The sequence below is a fragment of the Pteropus medius genome, unplaced genomic scaffold (genome assembly GCF_902729225.1).
Source record: "Pteropus medius unplaced genomic scaffold, Ma_sr-lr_union100, whole genome shotgun sequence".
Classification (NCBI taxonomy): Eukaryota; Metazoa; Chordata; class Mammalia; order Chiroptera; family Pteropodidae; genus Pteropus; species Pteropus medius.
The window spans coordinates 1,643,906-1,665,415 of record NW_024349227.1 but is presented as its reverse complement, the minus strand read 5'-3'; the positions used below and the strand labels follow the sequence as shown (position 1 = coordinate 1,665,415).

General features: G+C 37.9%; 1 protein-coding gene and 1 long non-coding RNA gene across 6 annotated transcripts in view; one reads left to right on the top strand and one right to left on the bottom strand.

Moving 5' to 3' along the window:
- RBBP5 (RB binding protein 5, histone lysine methyltransferase complex subunit) overlaps positions 1-13,070 on the bottom strand; it is a 34,174-nt gene extending 21,104 nt beyond the window's left edge. For 4 of the 5 annotated variants that reach the window (XM_039881787.1, XM_039881789.1, XM_039881790.1 and 1 more), the window contains exons 1-3: positions 12,837-13,069; positions 3,194-3,219; positions 1,979-2,151 (exon numbers count right to left, since the gene is read on the bottom strand). In XM_039881787.1, the coding sequence (XP_039737721.1) occupies positions 1,979-2,151; positions 3,194-3,219; positions 12,837-12,855 (218 nt within the window). In that variant the 5' untranslated portion in view covers positions 12,856-13,069. Of the gene's footprint in view, positions 1-1,978; positions 2,152-3,193; positions 3,220-12,836 lie in introns of all 5 variants that reach the window. The other variant, XM_039881786.1, reaches the window with a different exon arrangement.
- Positions 13,071-13,221: 151 nt separating this feature from the next.
- LOC120617961 (uncharacterized) lies at positions 13,222-14,817 on the top strand. The gene is made up of 2 exons (XR_005657096.1): positions 13,222-13,407; positions 14,246-14,817. It is a non-coding gene; the product is annotated as an uncharacterized LOC120617961 (long non-coding RNA).
- The last annotated feature ends 6,693 nt before the right edge of the window (positions 14,818-21,510 follow it).

The window sequence follows — 21,510 nt, the reverse complement described above, 5'->3', positions numbered from 1 at the left end:
AGTGCCAATTCAACTGTGCACAGGGGGCACCAGAGACTTACAGGGAGACATTGTCGGTGTGAGGAACGAGGCAAGACTCCCTGTGTACAGAAGTGCCAAAGGTATCTACTGTTTCCTATTGAGCCCTCCCCTCTACCAATGCACCAGACACAGTGCTACCATAGCCATGACATCATCAAACTGGATAACAGAGCCCAGAGGATTCCCTGAAACCTCGCCTCCCCCAACTCCCAAGCCACATCCAGGAATATTATCAGCGAGTCAGGTGCTCCTTGCTGAGCAGCACCTAGACTCACACTGGAGGCAGTTGGCCTTGGTTTCTGGTGTGGCCTTTTGAGGCAACTATAAGCACAGCATCTGTGGTTTGCTTGCTGAATCTTAACAGGTGGCCCCAGAGGGGTGGAGGCTTGAGCTAAATTTGGCCTGCAGCTGAACCTCTCTCAAGACTGTCCACTGGACACCTACTTCACAAATCCATACTAATAAGACCAGGAGACTTAGGAGCTTTGCTTATTACATAAAAACAGACACAAAATGGGAAGACAAAGAAGCAGAAACCATATAGGAGAGAACAGAACAGAGATCCAGATAGAATGGAATCAAGTAATCTAACAGATGCAGAGTTCAAAACACTGGTTATAAAGATGCTTAATGAACTTCTGAGAAGTGTAGATAAATTCAGTGAGAACTTCAACAAAGAGAGAAAAAACATAAAAATGGAAATGGAAATTATAAAAGGGAACCAGTCTGAAATGAAGAATACATTATCTGAGATGAGAAGGATATATAATGGCATAAACAAAGAAATAAACAAAGTGAATAAAGAAAAGGATCAAATGTCCTATCTAGAAGATGGGAAAGCCAAGGACACACAATCACAATGGTGCGATGCCAAGAATATAAAAATAATTTAAGGAGCATATGAGACACTATTAAGGGTCTAAATATCCATCTGATAGGCATAACTGAAGAAAATCAAGATGTTGAACAGCTTTTCGAAGAAATAATGATGGAAAACTTCCCTAACCTGGTGAAGGAAATGGAAATAAAACCCCAGGAAGCTCAGAGAATTCCAAAAATCAGGGATCCAAAGAGGCCCACAACAAGACACATCATAATTAAAATGCCAAAGGTTAAATACAAAGAAAGACTATTAAAAGCATCAAGAGAAAAACAGATAGTTACTTAAAAGAGAAAACCCAGAAGACTGGCAGCTGATTTCTCAAAAGAAACTACGAAGGACAGAAGGGCTTGGCACAAAATGTTCGACACGATGAAGACCCAGGATCTACAACTAAGAATAATTTATCCAGCAAAGCTATCATTCAGAGTGGAAGGACAGATAAAGAGCTTCCCAGGTAAAAATAAGCTAAAGGAATTTATCATCATCAAGCCAGTATTAAAGGAAATGATGGAGGGACTTCTTTAAGAAGAAAAAACATGTATCAAAACCAGGAATAAAGAGTGGTAACAACTACATTCCTATCAATAAGTACCTCAAATGGAAAAAAATTAAGTGCTCCGACTAAAAGACTGGATGAACGGAAAGGAAAACAGGACCCCTTTGATGGACCTAGAAGGTATTTAAGTCAGACAGAGAAAGACAAACATTTTATGATTTCACTTAAATGCAGAATCTAAGGCATAAAAAGAACAAACTAGTTGAAAACAGATTCACAAATATAGTGGACAGTTTGATGACGGATAGAGGAGAGGGGGTTTGGACGGCTGGGAGAATGGGGTGAAGGGTTAAAGATGTACAAATTAGTAGCTGATGGATGGTCACAGGGATGGGGAGCACGGCATAGGGAATGCAGTTAGCGTTAATACACTGGCTAGGTGGAGGGTCAGGGGAGGGAGGGAGCAATTGGGGGGATCGTTTTACAAACCATATAGATGTCTAACCAATATATTATATACTTGAAACTAATTAAAATAAATAAATTTAAAAAAACATATTAATATTAAAATCCCTTACCATAAAGAACAGACTGGATGGATGTGTGCACTGATTATTTTAGCAATGCCTCTTGTCAAGAAATCCCAGATGACAATTCGGCCATCATTACAACCAACGGCAAGCAGTGTGCCCCACCTGTTAAAGGTGCAAGTCAGGGCCATGCTGATACAATCCAGAGTTCCATCAGCTTCCTAAAACAAAGAGAACACAAAAATATGGATAATAATACCTAGGTATCCAAATTATTTTTTTACGGTTCTCTACCATCTATGATACTTTCCTTGAATATAAATTAAATTCACCATAATAATCTCTATGTGTGTTCTGATACCTATTAAACTAGCCAAAATGAAGAAATACTTCTAAAAGCTAACAGAGAATTTTTGGAAAAAGCTATGTCAGTCCCTTACATTACCACTGTAACTTTGTATATACACCCTAATGGGCAACTAGGCAAAATATACAAGATTCATTAAGAGTTATCTTATTAACTAAGTAATCATAGTTTTTGTAATTTATTCCAAGGAAAATAATTTAAAACAAAACCCTAAACAGCCCATATGTGTAACATTAAGAAAGTTAAATATTTTATATTAATATCAAGCAATTTAGAATAACCATGACTACAGTGAAACATATTCCCAGTATTACAAAATATTTTTACATTTAAAAAAGCACACTTAAAGCATATAAATTGGTTATTACTATGTAAAATCATTGATCAAAACTAGAAAAGCACACAGGAAAAAAATCTAAGTACTAGTGAAGGTACTATTTATGATCCTTCAAAATATTTTTTTAATTTAAAAGGAAATGAACTGTAAGACATACAACAATATGTTGAGTTTCCAGGCAGTAATGCCTACTATCCTCCCTGCTCAAAATTATTTTTATTTTTATTTTATTTTTTAGGCAAGGCAACCCTTGGTTGACCTTACAGATTGCAAGGACCTTGTCAGTTTATAATCCCTTATTTTTTTTTTATTTTTCACGCCTATAGCACCTGGTCTTCCTAGGTGGTCTCCTATCCAAGAACTAACCAGGCCTGACCCTGCTTAGCTTCCGAGATCAGACATTCAGTTCCTTATCATAGCAAAAGATATATCATCACATTTAATGCTTCTGTTGTCAAAAAGAAAAGAAAAAAAAGAAAAGAATTAAAATGCATTTTCCACTCGAACACAAAAGCTAGTGAGTTACCATGTTCCTATAACTGCAATACTATATACTTACCTCTGGATAATTCTGCCCAAAGGACTCTGCAACAAAGCAAAGAAAGAGAGTTGATGAAACGTGCAACATGCCAGGGACCCTACAGCTCATGAATTGTGTAGAGCACTGGTCTGCAAAGTGTGGATGCAGAACTGAGCCCTTTCAGGGACTTTATGAGGTCACATTGATTTTCATTATCATACCAAGATGGTACTTGCCTTAATACTCTCATTATCTCAAAAATTTAGAGATGAGTTCTTCTATATGATCTGTGATGTTATAACAAGTGAAGAATGTAGAAGCAAATGTGAGAATTCTGCCAACTTCTATTCAGGCAAACATTACAGAGATTTGTAAAACTGTAAAATAATGCCACTATTTTCTCACTATTTTTTGTTTTAGAAAATAATTTTTCACCCCAATAAACTTAATAAAATAAAGAAAATAATGTTTCATAAAAATGTTATTTATGTAAACATGTAATGGGGTTACTATGGCTATTTTTAAATAATAAACTTTTAAAAATCAAATTAGTCAAATTATCTTAAGTTCAAACACCTTTTTAACAGTAGCCAACCAGTGGCCATCATTCTCCTTACTAATAATAGAGTTTAAGTTGTAACATAATCTGGTAGTTGGTTAAACACACAATTTTCCATATAAATTTCTTAACCAAACATTTTGGAACAAACATCCCTGAATTTTTTCCGATATTAAATTTGGTATTTATACATTAGTAGTAATAAACATTTCAAGCTATAGATGATGGTATGATGATACTGCCTGTCAGAAGTTTAATTTCAGCAGCAGTACCATCTTTGTCAGTATTTTCTTATGTAACTACCTAAAGATTTTATTACAATGGTTTTTAAACTATACTCTGACAATTACAGGTCCAAGAAAGTTGTTTTACATATATAGCATCTAAATAAGATTTCATTTTAAAAAGAAGTCTACTGCTTTAAAAAAGTCTGAAAACCATTTTATTATCTTGTCCTTAAAAATTAATGGAAAATTGAAGAGTGAAAACATTAAAACTTATCCAAAAAACACAAGCCCTATAGTTAAAACTAGAAGACAGATGAAACTCAAGGTAAATAATTGCCAAAAAGGGTGATTATTTTGATTTACCCAACATGTACCAGATTTACATGGCTGATCACATTCAATTATGAAAGAAAAGAATCAAATACTGAAACCAGATCAAGATAGGTCTTTTTTGAAAGAATCTTTTTAAAGTTACTACAGTAACACACGAGTAAAAGACTTGCATAATTAAAAAATGACAGCCTCCTCCCTGCAACCTACCTTGTTAAGCACCGAGGTGAAAGCTTCCATGTATTTCCATATGCTTATATAAACATTCACATATTTATGGGGTTTTTTTATATATAAAATACTACGCAATTATATGACTTTCTTCTTTAACAATATATCCTATACAGCTTTCCAAATCAGTAATATAGATCTATAATCACAAAGTTGAGGAACAAACAAAAAGATATATTCATTTAAAAATTAAAAACAAAACAAACAAAAAACTCACAACCTAAAAATATAAAGTACTCAGGAAGAAGCAGAGTGTGGTTTACTGTGTTGGGAGAAGGGAAAGCCACACATAAGATTCTGAGAGAATCCAGAATCCAGGGACCATTTAATGTATGATTACTCCTAACGCAGATTACCTGATTTTGCATTTTTAAGTTTTGAGGTGTTTTTTCCTTCTTTTTTTGAGGGTCGTCTCAGTTAAGAGGGTTACAATAAGGAATTTAAAGGAACACAAAGAAAAAGTGACATATAAAAAAGATTAAGTGAGTTTGGGGTATCTTGGTTGAAGGGCCTGAGCAAGAAAGCTGTCTAGCAGGGTTATGGGAGCACACAGCCATTTCTTCAGAATGTCAAGACCATTTTTATATTCTCCATCCTCCCACCATCTACCATTCTGTGTTACAATTAGATAACTTAGGCTTGGTTTTAAAGACTATTAAGGGAGAAAAAGGTACCCAAAGATGTGGATACCAAATAAACTTTGATCAAAGAGATTTAACTTCATAATGCACTTGATAATTCAAAAAACATGAACGACTTTTATAGCAAAATATACATTTCCAAAACAGATTACAGAAGAAAAATTCTTGAGTGGACCAATGGGTAAACACATTGAAAGGTTGCTAAAGACCTACCATTTAAAAAGTGGGGGTGGGGGTGCGGGTGGCGGGGCAGTAGGTCCATAAAATTTTGCGAGCAATTTCTCTGTAGCAGCAGATAATTACTATGTCATTTAAGATATTTGCGGGCAGAATATATAATTAGTTTTTTAAAAGCCAACACCTGATACAAAACCAGATAAAGAGAAAACCACAATCTCTTTCGCTTAAGAATATAAATGGTATATATTTCACCTTTAGATTCTGCAGTCTTGAAAAGTAACTTCCACCAACACATACAATTATAACCGAATTCTGAACACAAAGAATCTGGAGTTTGTTATTCTACCATATAAGAGGACATTATGGTATAGCAGGAAAAAAAGAGGAAAAGGATTATGACAAGACCACTTCAAACATCTTCTAAGTAACAATGCATCCTTAATCAAGAGTGTTTCAAAGCCATACAATCCTATTAGAGAAAAACTACCAAAAAACACAATTATCATTCCAAATGTAGATTAAAACCATTTCAATTAATATCAGCAACTGGAAAGGGATATAACACCATAATTAGTTAATATCTTGGAGGTTCCAGTTAAAAGAATAAGGAAATGAAATAACTAGGGTTTAAACACTGAACATAAGGAGATAAAACTATTTCTCTTTTGCTGATATTACTGAGTACCTAGAAAACATAAGACACTCCAATAAGAAAATTACCCAAATAAATAAGAAAATAAGGTAAGGTGGTTTGTTAGATACAAGAAAAAATGTTCAAACATTTATAGTTTGTCTTTGCATTACCAATTAGTATCCAGAAATGTAAATGAAGGGGAAAATTCCATTCACAATGGACACAATCATGTAAAATATTTAAGCAAAAAGTTAATAAGGAAGACACAGGATATGTATGAATAAAACTATAAAATCTTAGTTAAGACTATAAAATCTACAAAAAATGAAAAGAATCTACATTCTGGGATGGGAAAGCTTAATGACTTTCTCCAAAGATTTTTTCTTTTTTTTCCCACGTGTACTATAAAATATTTTCAAAAAATATTTTCCATGTGTACTATAAATATCACTGGTATATGATAGAGGTGGCATTTCAATTTAGTGAGATGTTTACAGGGATGGACAACTAACTATCCATCTAGAAAAAAGTTACAATTTCTCTCTCCTATCATGAAATCAATTGCAGGTAAATTGATGTTTGTTTGTTTTTTAATGTAGTCAAGTTTATTCCCCTTAAATCACAAAATAGAATCTTTGGTTGTTAAATTTATGTTTTTAAAAAACAAAAGTCTTAGAAGAAAATCCAGGACACCACATGTATAATCTAGGGTGAGTAAAACCTTAGCCAAGTAAAGAAAACCGAAAGAAAAGTGAAATATATTTGATTACATAAAAATTAGAACATTTTGCATATAGTTGAGATTGAGGAAAAAATATGCAATGCAGATGACCGATAAGAGTTGATATCTATATTATAAAGTATAATAAGAAAAATTTTAAAAAGACAACAAATATGAACAACTCAGAGAAGAACAAAATCAGATGGCCTCTAGCCTCTAAACAAAGGAAAACAAAATTGAACTCAGCTGTAGTCAGAGAAACGTAAATCAAATTTAAAATGATGCCACTTTTATCCATCAAATAGAACATTTAGGGAACACCAACTGCTGGTAGGGAATGTGGGCGAGGGGTATCTTCACATGCTGCCTATAAGAATGGGAATCGTTATAGTCTTTTGGAAAAAGAATCTGACAAAAAGAATCTAACAAGAATCTATTAAAAACAAAAAAAATAGTCTTAATCCCAGCATTCTACAATGAGAAATCTCATCTCCATAGATGTAAACACAATAACAACATATGCATAAAGATATTTAAAGTACTGTTCTCTGCTGCAAAAAAAAAGGAAAAAGGAAAACCCCAAAAACTGGAAGAAAGGTTTTCGTTTCCAGTTTTAGTGGAATAGTGGTTTTTAGTTTTGTGGAATTAATACTGGAATTTAGTGGAATTAATAGCCCATTAATAGTGGAATGGATAAACTGTGTCGTATTCAAATGTGAGTAAATTATACTAATTCTCTTAAGAGAAAATTTTACTGGTCTTACTAAGTAAATAAAAAAGCAAGACAGAAAGTATACTTAATATAATCTCATTTTTTTGTTAATGTGTGTACATACACACACAAGTATAGTCATAGAGAAAAATATGGAAGGAGATACATGGGATTATCAACAAAAAGGAGGAAAGGAAAAAAACACTCAAAAGCAATATAGGTAAGTTAAAATAACATCATAAATGTGTATTATGAATGTATTAAAAATCATTGGCTGTATTATCTCCTAACATGTAGAAATATTATCTTACAGCGTTAAGTGAAGAAAGCACGTTGTCAATAATATATATATTAAGGTTCTATATTTGGAAAAAGCAAAAACCAAGCCCTTACACATTTATTTATATATATTTATATGAGCAGGGAAAAGGGTATGAAAGGATAAACTCCAGACAGCTACCATTTGGAGAAGGGGAGAAAAACTATTTTTTCTGTATGCATATTTGTATCGTTTCCACTGCTGTGATAAATATGTATTGCATTTATTAACTTAAAACAAATGAAATTAAAGAACCTCAATGAGCTTTCCAGACTTACACTCTCGCTGGCTCATCATTTCTTTGAAGAGCTCAAAACTGCATTTATCATTAGCAGGTACCACTTATTGAATGCTTGTGTGTCAGACTCTGTACTAAGGCCTTCTTTATATTTTCTCACTCAATCCTCTCAGTTCACTATTAAGCAAGTAGCACTATTATACTCCATTTCATTGAAGAAAGTTAGGCTTAAAGGTTAAGTCCCTTCCCAAGTTCACATAGACCCAGAAACCATACAATCTTGCCTAAATTTGACTTCAAGGTTACCAGTCTTTGATTTGCAAAATACACCTGCCTTTTATTGAGGCAAAATTTGCCCATCTCCATTTCTTTCAGTGTTTCTTCCTTTCTCTCCCCAAATCTCAAATATCACCAACAGTTACTTTCCATGCAAGGGCCAAGAAATGTAATTCAACCAAGGGAAGTGAGCTAAGTGATCGATCTAAACTCTCTATCTATGGAGGGCTTTTCTTGGCAACAACCGAGTTTACTTTTTATTTATTTCAAAAAAAAATCATCCTTTTTGCCAGAGAAGACAAAAGAAAAAGAAATCAAGCATTCTACATGCCATTTGCGTATAAAGCCCATAGAAGAAGGCACACAAGATATCTGTTGAGAAATGAGTAAGTAATTTTGGAAATATACCATCCAGCCCGACCAAGCAGAAAATTTCTCTATTCTTCACATTCCACATAATGTTAAACCCTTTCTAGTTGCCTCAGTTTTTACAGTCTGGGCCTTCAAACACATTAGATTTCTTGACACTATTCCTAAAAGACTGTGCCACCCTCACTCGTTCACCTTTGGCTATGTGCCCTTCTTTTGTACAGCAGATCCTCGAATAACGTTTCATTCAATGTTGTTATAAAGTTGATGAGCTGCTGTAGGAATTTAACTGGTTTATATCAATCACCCCATGGTAAAATTGGTTTCATTATTACTACATTGTTTTGCCTAAAGTCAGAGAATCTATCAATAACATTAAGTGAGGACTTAGTGTACACGCTTTTTCAGAATCTGAGTTTAGACTGCTTTCAGTGCAATCGCACCAGTTTCTTCAGGGGCCTCTTCCTTATTTCCTATTAGGATCCTTTCTCCAAACTGACTTTTAGCTTTCCAGGCCTTTCAGGTCTTCTCCTGTCCAGTCTCATGACATGGAATAATGTCTATTCTCTAAATTGCTCAACATCCACCTCCTTAAAGACTTGATCATTGTGACCTCTAAAATTTCATGGACCTTTTCTCCCAATGGTCCTATTATTTTCTACTTGCCAAACAATTCCTCCCTATTATAACAGGTCCAGAGTATCAGTTTCCATTTTGCTTCTTCAATCTAAGTGATGACACAGTTGGTGAAAGTTCTTTTAGAGAAATGCAACTTGCAGGTGTCTAGATAACCGATCCCACCCCACCCTAATCCAATGCCATCACTACCCTAATTACTACATTTCCTAGGCTCCAGTCTTGCCTCACTCTTCAATCTTTCGCAAAGCTGCCACAGCTCACATTCTAAGCCCAAATCTCATCATGTCACTTACCTGCTAAAAAATCTCTCTTGCTAAACAATATACTAAACTTGTAAGTACAATTTTAAAAAAGCATTTTCAATCTGGCCTCAACCACTATTTCCCAATTTATCTTCAGCTCACTGCCCATCAGCACCTTGCATGACCAACCCTAAACACCAGCTGCAGACTACTACTATTGCCTGAACATACCACATATGTTCATACCTTCAAAACATTTGCCCCTACTGTACTCTGCACTGGTAATTACCTAACTTACCCGCTGGAAAAATTCTACTGGGTTAAATGGCACGTCCTCTAAAATCTGCCCCAAATTCTACTGCCAACCAAACCAATAACCAATTCAGAATTGCTTTCAGCTAGATTCCCATAATGCATTAATTTATATGGCTCCATATTATACAGTTGTTTGTTTCCCTCTTCTTAGTTCTACGTATGTATCCAGGGCAAAAGCTGTATCTTATTTCAATATTTTTCAAAAAGTATGACCCAATCAATCATAAATGAATAATTAATTTAGTGTGCTACATATTTTTATTAGAAGATACCAGAGAACACTTAGCATAACAAAGATTAAGTGTAATTTTGAGAAACTTAGTTATATGTGTAGGTATATTAATGGGTTGTGATAGAAAAAAATATTTTTATTGTGAGTTGTGGGGAAAATAAGTTTAAAAAAACTCTTTAACTTTGTATCTCCAGTGCATACTGCCTAATACACAGCAAGGGCTCAAAATTTGGTTGCAGAAGTAAATTAGTATCTTGAGTATCCACATTAAGAACATATTATCATTAATTTCCTTTATCTGGTCAGATATCCTTTAGTATAGGGGTCCCCAACCCCCGGGCCGTGGCCTATTAGGAACCAGGAAATACAGCAAGAGGTGAATGGCAGGTGAGTGAGCAAAGCTTCATTTGTATTTGCAGCCACTCCCCAGTACTAGCATCACCGCCTCAGATCATCATGCTCATAGGAGTACCCGTCCCTGGTTGGGGACCACTGCTTTAGTATACTCGCACAATCACATCACTTCTGTTCCCTTCTCCATTTTCTCGGCAATCACAAACTTTCCCGCTTTAAAACTACAAGTCATTTCCATAGAGATTTTTATCTTGTGGATTCAATCTTGTTTAAATTGTCTAACCCTCCTAAGTTTCACCCTCATTAATCCTCTGTATAATTAAAAAAACTTTCCCATGACTGCTATCCCTTTGCCGGTACTAGCCTATCACCTTTCCTCCACCCTTTAGTTTTTAAATAAAGGGTCAACCTTTTCCTTCCATTTTGTCTGCCATGCCTTCCTAAAATCATTGTAATATGGCTTCCACTCAACTTGCTGAGGGGCCCAAAGCTGTGTAAGGACTAAACAGAACAGCCCTATTTCAGCTCTCAACATCGACGACTTCTATGGAAGACACACACCAACCTATATATTCTCTTCTCCTACTACAAGGATAAATATATGGAAAGCACTCAAAAATATGCCTAGGTCATAGTAAGTACTATATAACTGTTATTATCATTTATTCCTCCCCTTATCCCCTAAATACAGGTAATTGTTGAAGATTCTGTCTTCAGCAGTTTTTTCTGCCCACCTACTTTCTCCCTTGGTCTTGTCAATGTACTCACAAGTTTCAATTAGCTCACCTGCAGGAAGATAACAAATCTCTTTCATAAATCCAAACCTCTCCTGAACCCCAGATCCACACTCAACACATCCAATGTTGTCTTTTACCAATGTCCTTAAATGTTTATCAGTAATACTACTATTGGCTCCCATAATTTTTCACTTCACTCACCACCACCGCCACCACATGCAATTCTCAAATTCTGTCAACTTTCCCTCCTTGATGCCATTTCTATTTTCTAGCTCAGGCCTTCTTTATCACTCATCTACTCCCGCCCTCCAAACCGGTTTCACACCCTCCAAGATTCGGCTAAACAATATTGTGAGAAAAACCTTTAAAAATATATCATAGCTTGGACTTGAGTTACTTGCCACATCAAAACCCTTCAATAGATCTGCTCTAGCTTCCTTAAATAGCACAAATTTTCAACTAGGCATTCAAGAGCCTCCACAAAATTGATGATATCAACTCCATCTCTTTGCCTTTTCTTTATTCACAGTACCCACAAACTGGCCAAGCAGGAAAATTCTTTAGGTCTTCTCTCACTGACTGACGTCCTAAATCGAACACATTCCTAATAAGCACTCCTCTCCATATCTTCATACAGTCTGTCAATATTTTACTAATTTTAAATGTCCACTCAAAACTCTAACTCTTCTACAGGCTTTCTGTTCTCGATTACCTTTCTTCTTCTGACACAAAGATATTCATTCCGCCTTCTAAATGTTCTTAGCACTTGATAATGGTTCTTAAAGGTCTGCCTAAGTTCTGCAATACCCTATAGCTATTTACATAATCATCTTCATCTCCATGCATAACAAAAAGCTCCTTAAAAGTAAAGACCACTTCTTAAATATTTTTGGAGCCCTTTGGACAGCCATGTTAGTAGTCTGATTCAAAAAAAGAAAGAAAAGAAAAGAAACATAACCATTAAAGACAGTGAGTCCTTTAGGCATTCTAGGAAACCTCAGACATCTTTAGGCTACCATGCTAAACACCTAATGAAAGCCTAGAAGAAAGAAGCGAATGTTTTTAAACAACTTGGGTAAGGGGTATGGAAGAAATGACTGAAAGAGATGGTAAGGAAAGGCTGCCTCTGTAGTTCGCACCTCAGTATTTTACACACCGTTCCTGGTAGTTCAGGAGCTTCAGTAGAAGTCAAGATAACTAGAGACCAGTGCCAACTATGCTATTTACTTGTTTAGTGCCTTCAAGTCACTGTCCTCTGAGTCCTTCTTCATCTATTCAAAAGGGACTTCAATTAGAAGATCTGCAAGTTACCCTCCTTAAGCACTCTGTATTTCTACAAAAAGATTTAACCTGTCCAGACACCCAATTCCCCGACGAGTCTTCAAAGCTTCGCCTCAAGTCTCACTTCCTCGGATTCCTTCTTCTCCAGTAACTCTGGTCCTGCCTGCTCTGGGCTACTTCAGCATCAGTGACCCTTGTCATCTAAGCTAATTCACAAACTGTCCCTATTGCTCCACAATTATCAGAAAGTAGTCTTGGAAAAGGCAATGCATTCTGCCTGGGCAGAAGCTGAGCTTCCTCCTCTTGCTGCTGCTGCATATCAGGAGTGCCCAAAGATCCACAGCAGAACTAGGTACCTAAGGTTGCAGCCTGAGTCCCCTCCAGCCCGGATTCCCATTTTCCAAGACCAAAGGGCTCGCTAAGACGCAGCCACAGCCTTCCTCACCCAGCAATTCGAGGTTCATCCCTGGGGACTCTGGCCGCCTGGTCTCAGCTCCAGCGACGATACCTTTGCCCCCGCTCGCTTCTAAGACTGCGTCTGAATGGGGGCGGGGGGGTGCGCCGCAAATAGCCTGGAGCTAGGTCCGGAGACTTTCTGGTTTAGAAGACCCCGCGGCTTCCGCTTTCTTCCCCCGCCTTCTCCGTTCGTTTCAAGTGGGCTGTCCATATATATGCCTAACCAAAAAGAAGTACAAACTCCCTCGAAATCACTTAACTATGACATTGATTAAGGGATAAAAGTGTTACCGTCACTTTGTACTTCAAAAAGTGCAAGAATTTGAGGCCATTTTCTCCCAGGTCATGTAAGTGAGCTAGAAATTCTAGGCATATAATTAGACTACTAGTAGCTAACTAGTAGCTGCTTTGTTGTGTGTTTAGCGGCGTCGTCTCGGCAGGCTGCATCAGAATCCGCAAGAAAGGTTCCGGGCGAATACGACTGACAGGAAAGCGGGAAAGGTTAGACCCCAGTGCTCGGCGTGAAGCCGAACTGTCGTCATCAAGGCGCATACTTACTTGTATGTAGCTAGTTACCGTGTATCTGAGTCTCGTGGAAATTACTTCACATTTATAAAGACATGCCACTGATCTAGTGTTGACCTCCTAGGACAGTGAAAATGGATTGGAGTAAGAGGTGTGCTGAGTTCTCTGGAGCTCAGTCACGCAGGATTGTGATGAGATACACAAAGCAATTAGAGAAGGCCAGTTGATCGTAACTAACGAAAGAGCAAATTCTGTATAAACAAGTTTCAATTATGGACACTGTGGGCTATCAGAGAAAGCAAACAAGCGTAGGCTCCTGCAAAAAGTAGAACTGGAGTTAGATCTCCCCCATGCAGATTTTATAGCAGTAATTCCAGCTCTATCCTTTGGGCAATATTTTATCCTCTGTGCTTCAGTTTTCTTATATGTAGAATGGGAAGAGAGTACTTACAGAATTATAGTAAAGGTTAAATGAGTTAACACATATGAAGCACTTAGAATAGCAAAGCGCCCAGAAAAATGTTAGCTAGTATTATTTACAAATCACTTTCCCTTAAATTATCTTACTTCCTTGAGGCCATTAGGGTAGATATCAGCCCCATTTGACCAACTCCAGTAATTGCGGCTCAGAGATATTAGGCACTTTGTGTTCCTTCACATATCTAAAACATTGCCAAAATGTCATCCAAAATATTGTACTACCAACAGTGATAAGTCAGAGTATTTCTGAACACTCTTGTAATCATTCGTTATTATCAGTTCTCTCAAACCCTGCCAGTTGGATAGGTGAAAAAATGTCATTACTACATTTATTTTGCAAAGAAGATGAACAATGCTTTACATGTATAAATGTGTATTTTTCTCTTCTGTGAGGTGGCCTGTTCATGTCCTTTGCCTATTTTTTGGATGGAGCATTCATCTTGTAGGATCTAAAACAAGGAATAATATGATCAGATTGAAGAAAATAAGGGCACTGTGGAGTAAGGATTGATTAGAGGAGTGGAACACAATTAGGAGATTACTGTTGTAATCCTGTGGGAAGATGAAGGAGACCTGGTTCAAAGCCACAATAGAAGGAAGAGAAGACAATGCCTTCAAGAAAGATGTATGAGACAACTGATAGAATGAGAAAGACTGTTTGTATTTGGAAAGTAATAGAGGATCAGAAGTCTGATATGATTTCCACGTTTCTGGCTTGGGCAGCTCCACTTACCAAGACAGGGAATGCAGGAAAAGGAACAGTTTTGGCAAGGTACATGAAGATTGGGACACGTTAGGTTTAAGGAGCCTGTGAGAAATTCAAGTGACTATGCAGACTTGGAGTCCAAAGAAGAGGTCTAAACTAAATATCTATTGTATTTTCGTCAATTCTTATATGTACATTTCCACATTTTAAAATCTCTGAAATAAATATATATCTTTCATTTGATTATATTTAATAATTATTTAGCAGTGGCTTTTTTTCTTCTTTAGTGCTACATAACTGTGTGTCTTATAACTCGTGGTATCTTTGATTTGATGAAAAATAGTGTAATTAGTGAATTCTATAGGTGTTAGTTGGAGCTTGTTAATACTACCAACTACAAAGGAAGGTACCCAGCTTTGTGTGTTGAAGGGGAGAAAAGGAAATTTAACATTCCTTCCTGACCTGAGCAACTTGTACCTGTCATTCAGACTCTATGTGAGAAAGAACTTGTTTCTTAGCTAGGCAGAACTTCTGTCTCATTAAAAACTTTTACAATCCTCCCTAAATTAGGCCACCTGGTCTTTACCTTGCCTCAAAGAAAAATCAGGTATCCCGATCCACCTTTTCTTTTAACATCACAAACAAACTTTTTACTTGTAATTATTATAATCTTATGGGACCACTGTTGTATATGTAGTTCATTGTTGACCAAAACTTCGTTGTGGGCCATGTGACTGTAGATCTATCAGAAGTAGGGTCAAAGGGCAAACCATTGCCCTAAAATTGAGGAGAAAGGCCAATACTGGGAATTACAACTGACCACAGCAGAAACCTCTGCAGGAACCAGTGTCAGGCTTGAGAACCAGAACTGTAATTGACAAACTGCTGGAGGCTCAACATGGACATGTCTAAGAGGGGGGCCACTACACTTTTATGAATTTTAGCTCCAAGAGCTAAACCAGTTCTCACAGTTTACCTGGGAGAAAAATCCCCTTGTGCTTCCACCAGGGTGAGGGGAAAAAGGAACCATTTTGAAGTATGCCTGAACAATCTATTCTTCTTAACAAAGTTTTCCCTCCAGAGAAGTTGTTTTACCAGAGCCTAAGCTATTGGAGGTTTTTCAGAGCCTAACTGGCCTGTGGGAAGAGAATACCCAACTCCAACCCACTACAGCTTTCTCTGTGGGAGAAGGGAAATAATCCAAGTCGAGCCCACTCTAGCCATCATGCCACACCTAAGGAGAGTGGGAGAGGGGATGAGAAGCACTTTGTGAAGTTTACAGTCCAGAGGCACAGGCTCATTAAAAGACAGTCCCAGTCTTTCCCAGAAGATAAAAGGAGAGGGACTACTTCCTAACTCTACCAGGGCAGCATTTCCCTAATACCAAAACCAAAGATATTACAAGAAAACTACAGACCAGTATTTCTTATGAACAGGGATACTAAAACTCTCAACAAAATACTAGCAAATTAAATCCAAAAATATATAAAAAGAATTATATACCACTATCAAGTGGGATTTACCCCAGGTATTCAAGGCTGTTTCAACATTTGAAAATCAATTAATGTAATCTATCACATCGATAAGCTAAAGAAGAAAAACCACATGATCATATCAGTAGATGCAGAAAAAGCATTTGACATAAGTTCAACACCCATTTATGGTAAAAACTCTCAGCAAACTAGGAATAGAGAGGAACTTCCTCAACTTGATACAGAATATCTAGAAAAAACCTACAGCTAACATCATTCTTAATGATGAGAAACTAGAAGCTTTCCTATTAAGATCAGGGACAAGGCAACGATGTCCCTTCTCACCAGTCCTTTCAACAATGAACTGGAAATCAAAGCAGAGCTAAATAAATAGAGATATTCCATGTTGATGGATAGGAAGAATCAATATTGTCAAGATTTTAGTTCCTTCCAACTTGCTCTATGGTTTCAGTACATTCCCAGTCAAAATCTCAGAGAGTTATTTTGTGGATATCAACAAATCAAGTCTAAAGTTTATATGGAGATACAAAACACCCAAAATATCCAACACAATGTTGAAGGAAAAGAACAAAGTCGAAGGATTGACACTACCTGACATGAAGATTACTATAAAGCTATACTAATTAAGACAGTGGTATTAGTGAATAAATAGATAAACAGACCCACATATATATAGTCAACTAATCTTTGAGAAAGGAGCCAAGGCAATATAATGGAGAAAAGATAGTCTTTTCAACAAATGGTACTGGAACAACTGGACATCCCCATGCAAAAAAAATAAATCTAGACACAAACTTTATACCTTTCACAAAAATTATCTGAAAATGGATCACAGAACTAAACATAAAATGTTAAACTATAAAATTCCTACAAGATAACGGGAGAAAATCTAGATTACCTTGGGTATGACGATGACTTTGAAAGAAAGACCCGATGAACTGAACTTCATCAAAATTGAAATGTTCTGCTCTATGAAAGACTCTGTCAAGAGAATGAAAAGACAAGCCACAGAATGGGAGGAAATATTTGCAAAAGACATATCTGATAAAGGATTGTTATCCAAAGTATACAAAGAACGCTTAAAATGCAATAGTAAGGAAACAAACAACCCGATTTTAAAAATGGGCAAAATATCTGAATAGACACCTCAAAAATGAAGATATACAGATGACAAATAAGCATATGAAAAGAATGTTCCACATTGTATGTCATCAGGGACATGCAAATTAAAACTAGAAGAGATACCACTACACATTTTTTAGAATGGCCAAAATCCAGGAAACTGACAACACCAAACGATGACAAGAATGTAGAGCAGCAGGAACTCTCATTCATTGCTAGTGGGAATGCAAAATGGTACATCACTTTGGAAGACAGTTTGGTGGTTTCTTGGGAAACTAAACATACTCATATCATACAAACCAGCAATCATGATCCTTGGTACTTATCCAAAGAAATTGAAAACTATGTCCAAACAAAAATCAGCACAAGGGTGTTTATAGCAGTTTAATTCATAATTCCCAAGACTTGGAAACAACCAAGATGTCTTTCAGTAGGTGAATGACAATTGAATATTATTTAGTGCTAAAAAGAAATGAGCTATCAAGCCTCAAAAAGACATGGAAGTTTCTAGGAGAAAAGAATTTTACTCTATCCTGTTAGGTTCTTCTGGCTTGTCTAATAATTAGATTGACATGAGACAGATCAGCAGGAGAAAAATCGAACAAAAGTGTAATAAAATATATGCCTCCTGTATGCTGTATTGATTTTTCAGTTTGTTCAGGGTTTTACCTATTGTTAGGATAAAGTAGTGACTTCTAAGCAACTTATATGCCAAACTGGAAACCAGAAAACTTTTCTTTTTCAAATTTGTTCCTTTCCACTCTCTCTCATCTCAGTAAATGGCACCATCAGGGCCCCAATTGCTCATGCCAAAACCTAGGAGTCATTCTCGATGCTCCCTTCCCTCGGTACTCCATCCAAAACATGCCCTGAATCCATCTATTCTGCTCCATCTCTGCTAGTATTACCACCACCTTTAGCCCATCTCTCAGCTTCTTCCATGGCTCCTCTATGACCCATTCTCTACCCAGTAGACAGCAACCTTTTAAAAATATAAATTAGATGTATCATTCCTCAGCTCCAGTGTCTTTTCAACTAAGAATAAAATCTAAAATCTTCACCCTGGCTGTCACAGCCATTATAGACTGATCCTACTTTCCTCTCCTATCTCACCCAAACATGCCAAGTTTATTCTCATTTAGGGTTTTTATTGCTCCTATTGCCTAGAACATCCAGTTCCCTTTCCCTCTAGCCTTCCAACTTTATGTATCTTGTTAAAATTTATTATTCATTTTCAGCTCAAATGTCACTTCTTCGACGAGTCATTTCCTTACCACCTAATTTAAAATACCATCTCTTGTTTTATTGTCCTCCATCTTGTTTTATTGTCTTCCATGCATTTACCTTTCTGGGATTAACTTGTCCTCTGATGTGTTTAGATGTTATTTTATGTAAACAGCCATTGAAAAATAAGTTCCAAGAGAGACTTCTTCTGCAATGTACCCCCAGTATCAAGAACAAAGCCTGACATGTAGTAGTAACTCATTAATATGGGAGAAAAGATGAAAAGAAGGAAAGATGAAGGAAGAAAGTAAGGAAAAAGGGAGGGAAGAAAGGAGGAGAGGTTACATTAAAATTTCAACTGTGAAGATAGTGTAGAAACCTGGAAATCTGTTAATGATATGACATTAAGCCAAAAAATAAAAATTTTAAGCCACGACACATTTACAAATAAAATAAATGAAAAAGAATCCAAATTACAAATAAGCCCAATGTGGGCAAAAATTTTGAGAGATACTAAAGACACACTTTTGAACAAAGCTGCTAGCTTTCAGTGTTCCAACCAATGTCCATGGCTGTACCCAGCCTTGAGACTGTCCCTCACCTTCTTACCACTTCTTTGAGCTGCTCTGTAGCTGTTTTACCTGCAGGCCTTTTCTGGCTCTTTCTGAAGCTCCAGCTCCCCTTTAGTTACCTGGAAGTGAGAAGCCTTGCTCCAGGGAGTCAGATAGATGGGGAGCAGGGAAGCCTATTTATACCTCTTTCTTCTCCATACCGGCCTCTGCCCCTTCCTTCTTTTTCTTCTGCTGTCCTCGTGAGCTTCCTGCAGCCCTGCCCCACTATTTCACTGATATCCATGTTCTCTGTAAAACTGACATCTCATGGAGTGGGGGTGGGACCGAGGAGGAGGCACCTTTACCCCCTCATGAGTAACTACTCTTCAGCCTCCAGAACTCAGCGGCGGCCCCAGGCCACAGCATGAGGGACAGGGACCTCCTCGGGCAGCCTGCCATCCCCCAGCAGATATAGTCCTCAAATCCGCCTGAATGGGACCCGACACATTCTCTGCTTGACCAAACTTTAGTCAGGTTCCCAAATCTTCTCCCAGACCCAACCGCACTCTTCTTTGTAAAATCTAGTTTTAGGAAAACCCCTGCTAAGTTTTGATCAGATTCCCTCAATATTTGATGAGGTTCCTCCGCCACCATCCCCTGGGTAATGTAGGATCGCCCTGGCCTGTCTTCAGCAAGAATCCTGTTGGGTTGGTTTATCCAGAATCCTTCTTACTCCCTTGTTTTCTTTGAGTAATTTTCAATCCATTGACCCCCACCTTGCTCCTTGGCTATATATTCACATTTGCCCACACTATATCTAGAGTTGAGCCCCATTTTTCTCCCCACTATAAAATCCCACTACAGTGATCCCTATACTTACATGATGAATCAGAATAAAGTCTGCCTTACATTTTTAACAGCTGTCATTGAATTTTTTTTTTTCTTCAACAAGTTCACCGTAGCAGTGGCATCTGCTCCTTAGAGCCAGCCCCTCCTTGGGTGTAGTCATTGAAATGCAGCAGATTATTAAAGTCACCCTTCAGGGAAACCCTGGCCCACATGGTTCCTGCTCTCCCAGCCCCACAACTTGTGAGCACTTAGCAGCATCCTCAGGCTGCCTCTCCCTTCACCTGCCCTGGCCTGCATCCCTCACCTCAGCTCTGGTTCAGCAAACTCTTCTTTCGAAGCTATTTTTGCATCTCAGGGCCACAGGATTGATGACATCAGCTGTTTAGTACCTGACATTGGATGGGGGCCCCATAAATGAGGCTTTGCCAGACCTCACAGCTGGAAGAGAGATGAGGAGCCCATTCACCAGCCTCCTCAACTGAGAGGGCCAATGGGAGCCACAATTAAGGAAGGAAAACTGGCCTGGGGATCAGGGGACATGGGTGTTATTCTTGTCCTAGCCTCCAGCTAGCTGTGAAACATACTTTCTTTTTTGGATCTGTGTCCTCTGCTATAAGAGATGGGTTTAAAAGGGATGCTTTAAAACACTAGTCCCCAAACTTTTGGCACCAGGGACCGGTGCTGTTATGAGAATCTAATGCCTGATGATCTGAAGCGGAGCTGAGGCAGTGATGCTAGCACTGGGGAGCGGCTGCAAATACAAATGAAGCTTTACTCACTGCCCACTGCTTGCCTCCTGCTGTGCGACCCGGGTCCTAACAGACCACGGATGGGGGATTGTTCCTAACAATCCACAGCCTGGGGATTGAGGACCCCACGTTAAAGGGTCTTTCCAACTCCAGTTCTGTTTCTGAAAGCCTTCTGAGTGGCTGCCCAGGGATCACCTCTCTCTGGAGAGAAAAGAGGACACAGTGAAGATCTTTGTTCCAGCTTCTCATTCCACTTACTAGGTCTTCATGATGCCAAGTGATGAAGCATGCCCAGAGTTGGTTATGGCTTTAGAAGCTGGAGGGAAAAGTGTGAGTATGGGGCTGAAGAACACAGGCTCCAAGATCTGCCAGCTCTGGCTCCAACCTTGGGCCAAAAACATGGGCTGTGCCTTGTCCTGAATGCTATGCAACATTAAAATGGCAGAGACCTTGGACTTCTTCCCTGCAGCTTAAAGGTGGGACAATTTTGAAATGTTATATCAGGTCCACAGCTCCCCATGAGATTGTCTGAGGCCTACTTTGCAACTGCATTGCACTTCAAATTCTCCTCTGCTCATTCATGCTTTCTTCACCAGCCTAAGGTGTTGATCCTAAAGGTCTAGTGGTCTCCCTAGTAAACTTCATACATACAAATATCTCAGAATCTGTTTCTCAGGGAGCTAGACCTATAGGAACATGACATATGTCCCACAGGGTCCTTCATGATCTGGCCCTGCCAATCTTTCCAGTCTTATTTCTCTCCAGTGCCGCCTTGCCTCTACTCTTCAGCCTCATTGAACACTCAGTTCCCCAAACACCAAGTTCTCTTTTACTCTGTGCAAATTCGTGCATGTTTTCCCATAATTTGTTCAACAAATATTCCTTATGCTCCTGTATCAATTATGGTCCTGTCAGGACAGAGATAACATACTCAAAAGGGGAAACCAAAGGAGGTTTAATGAAG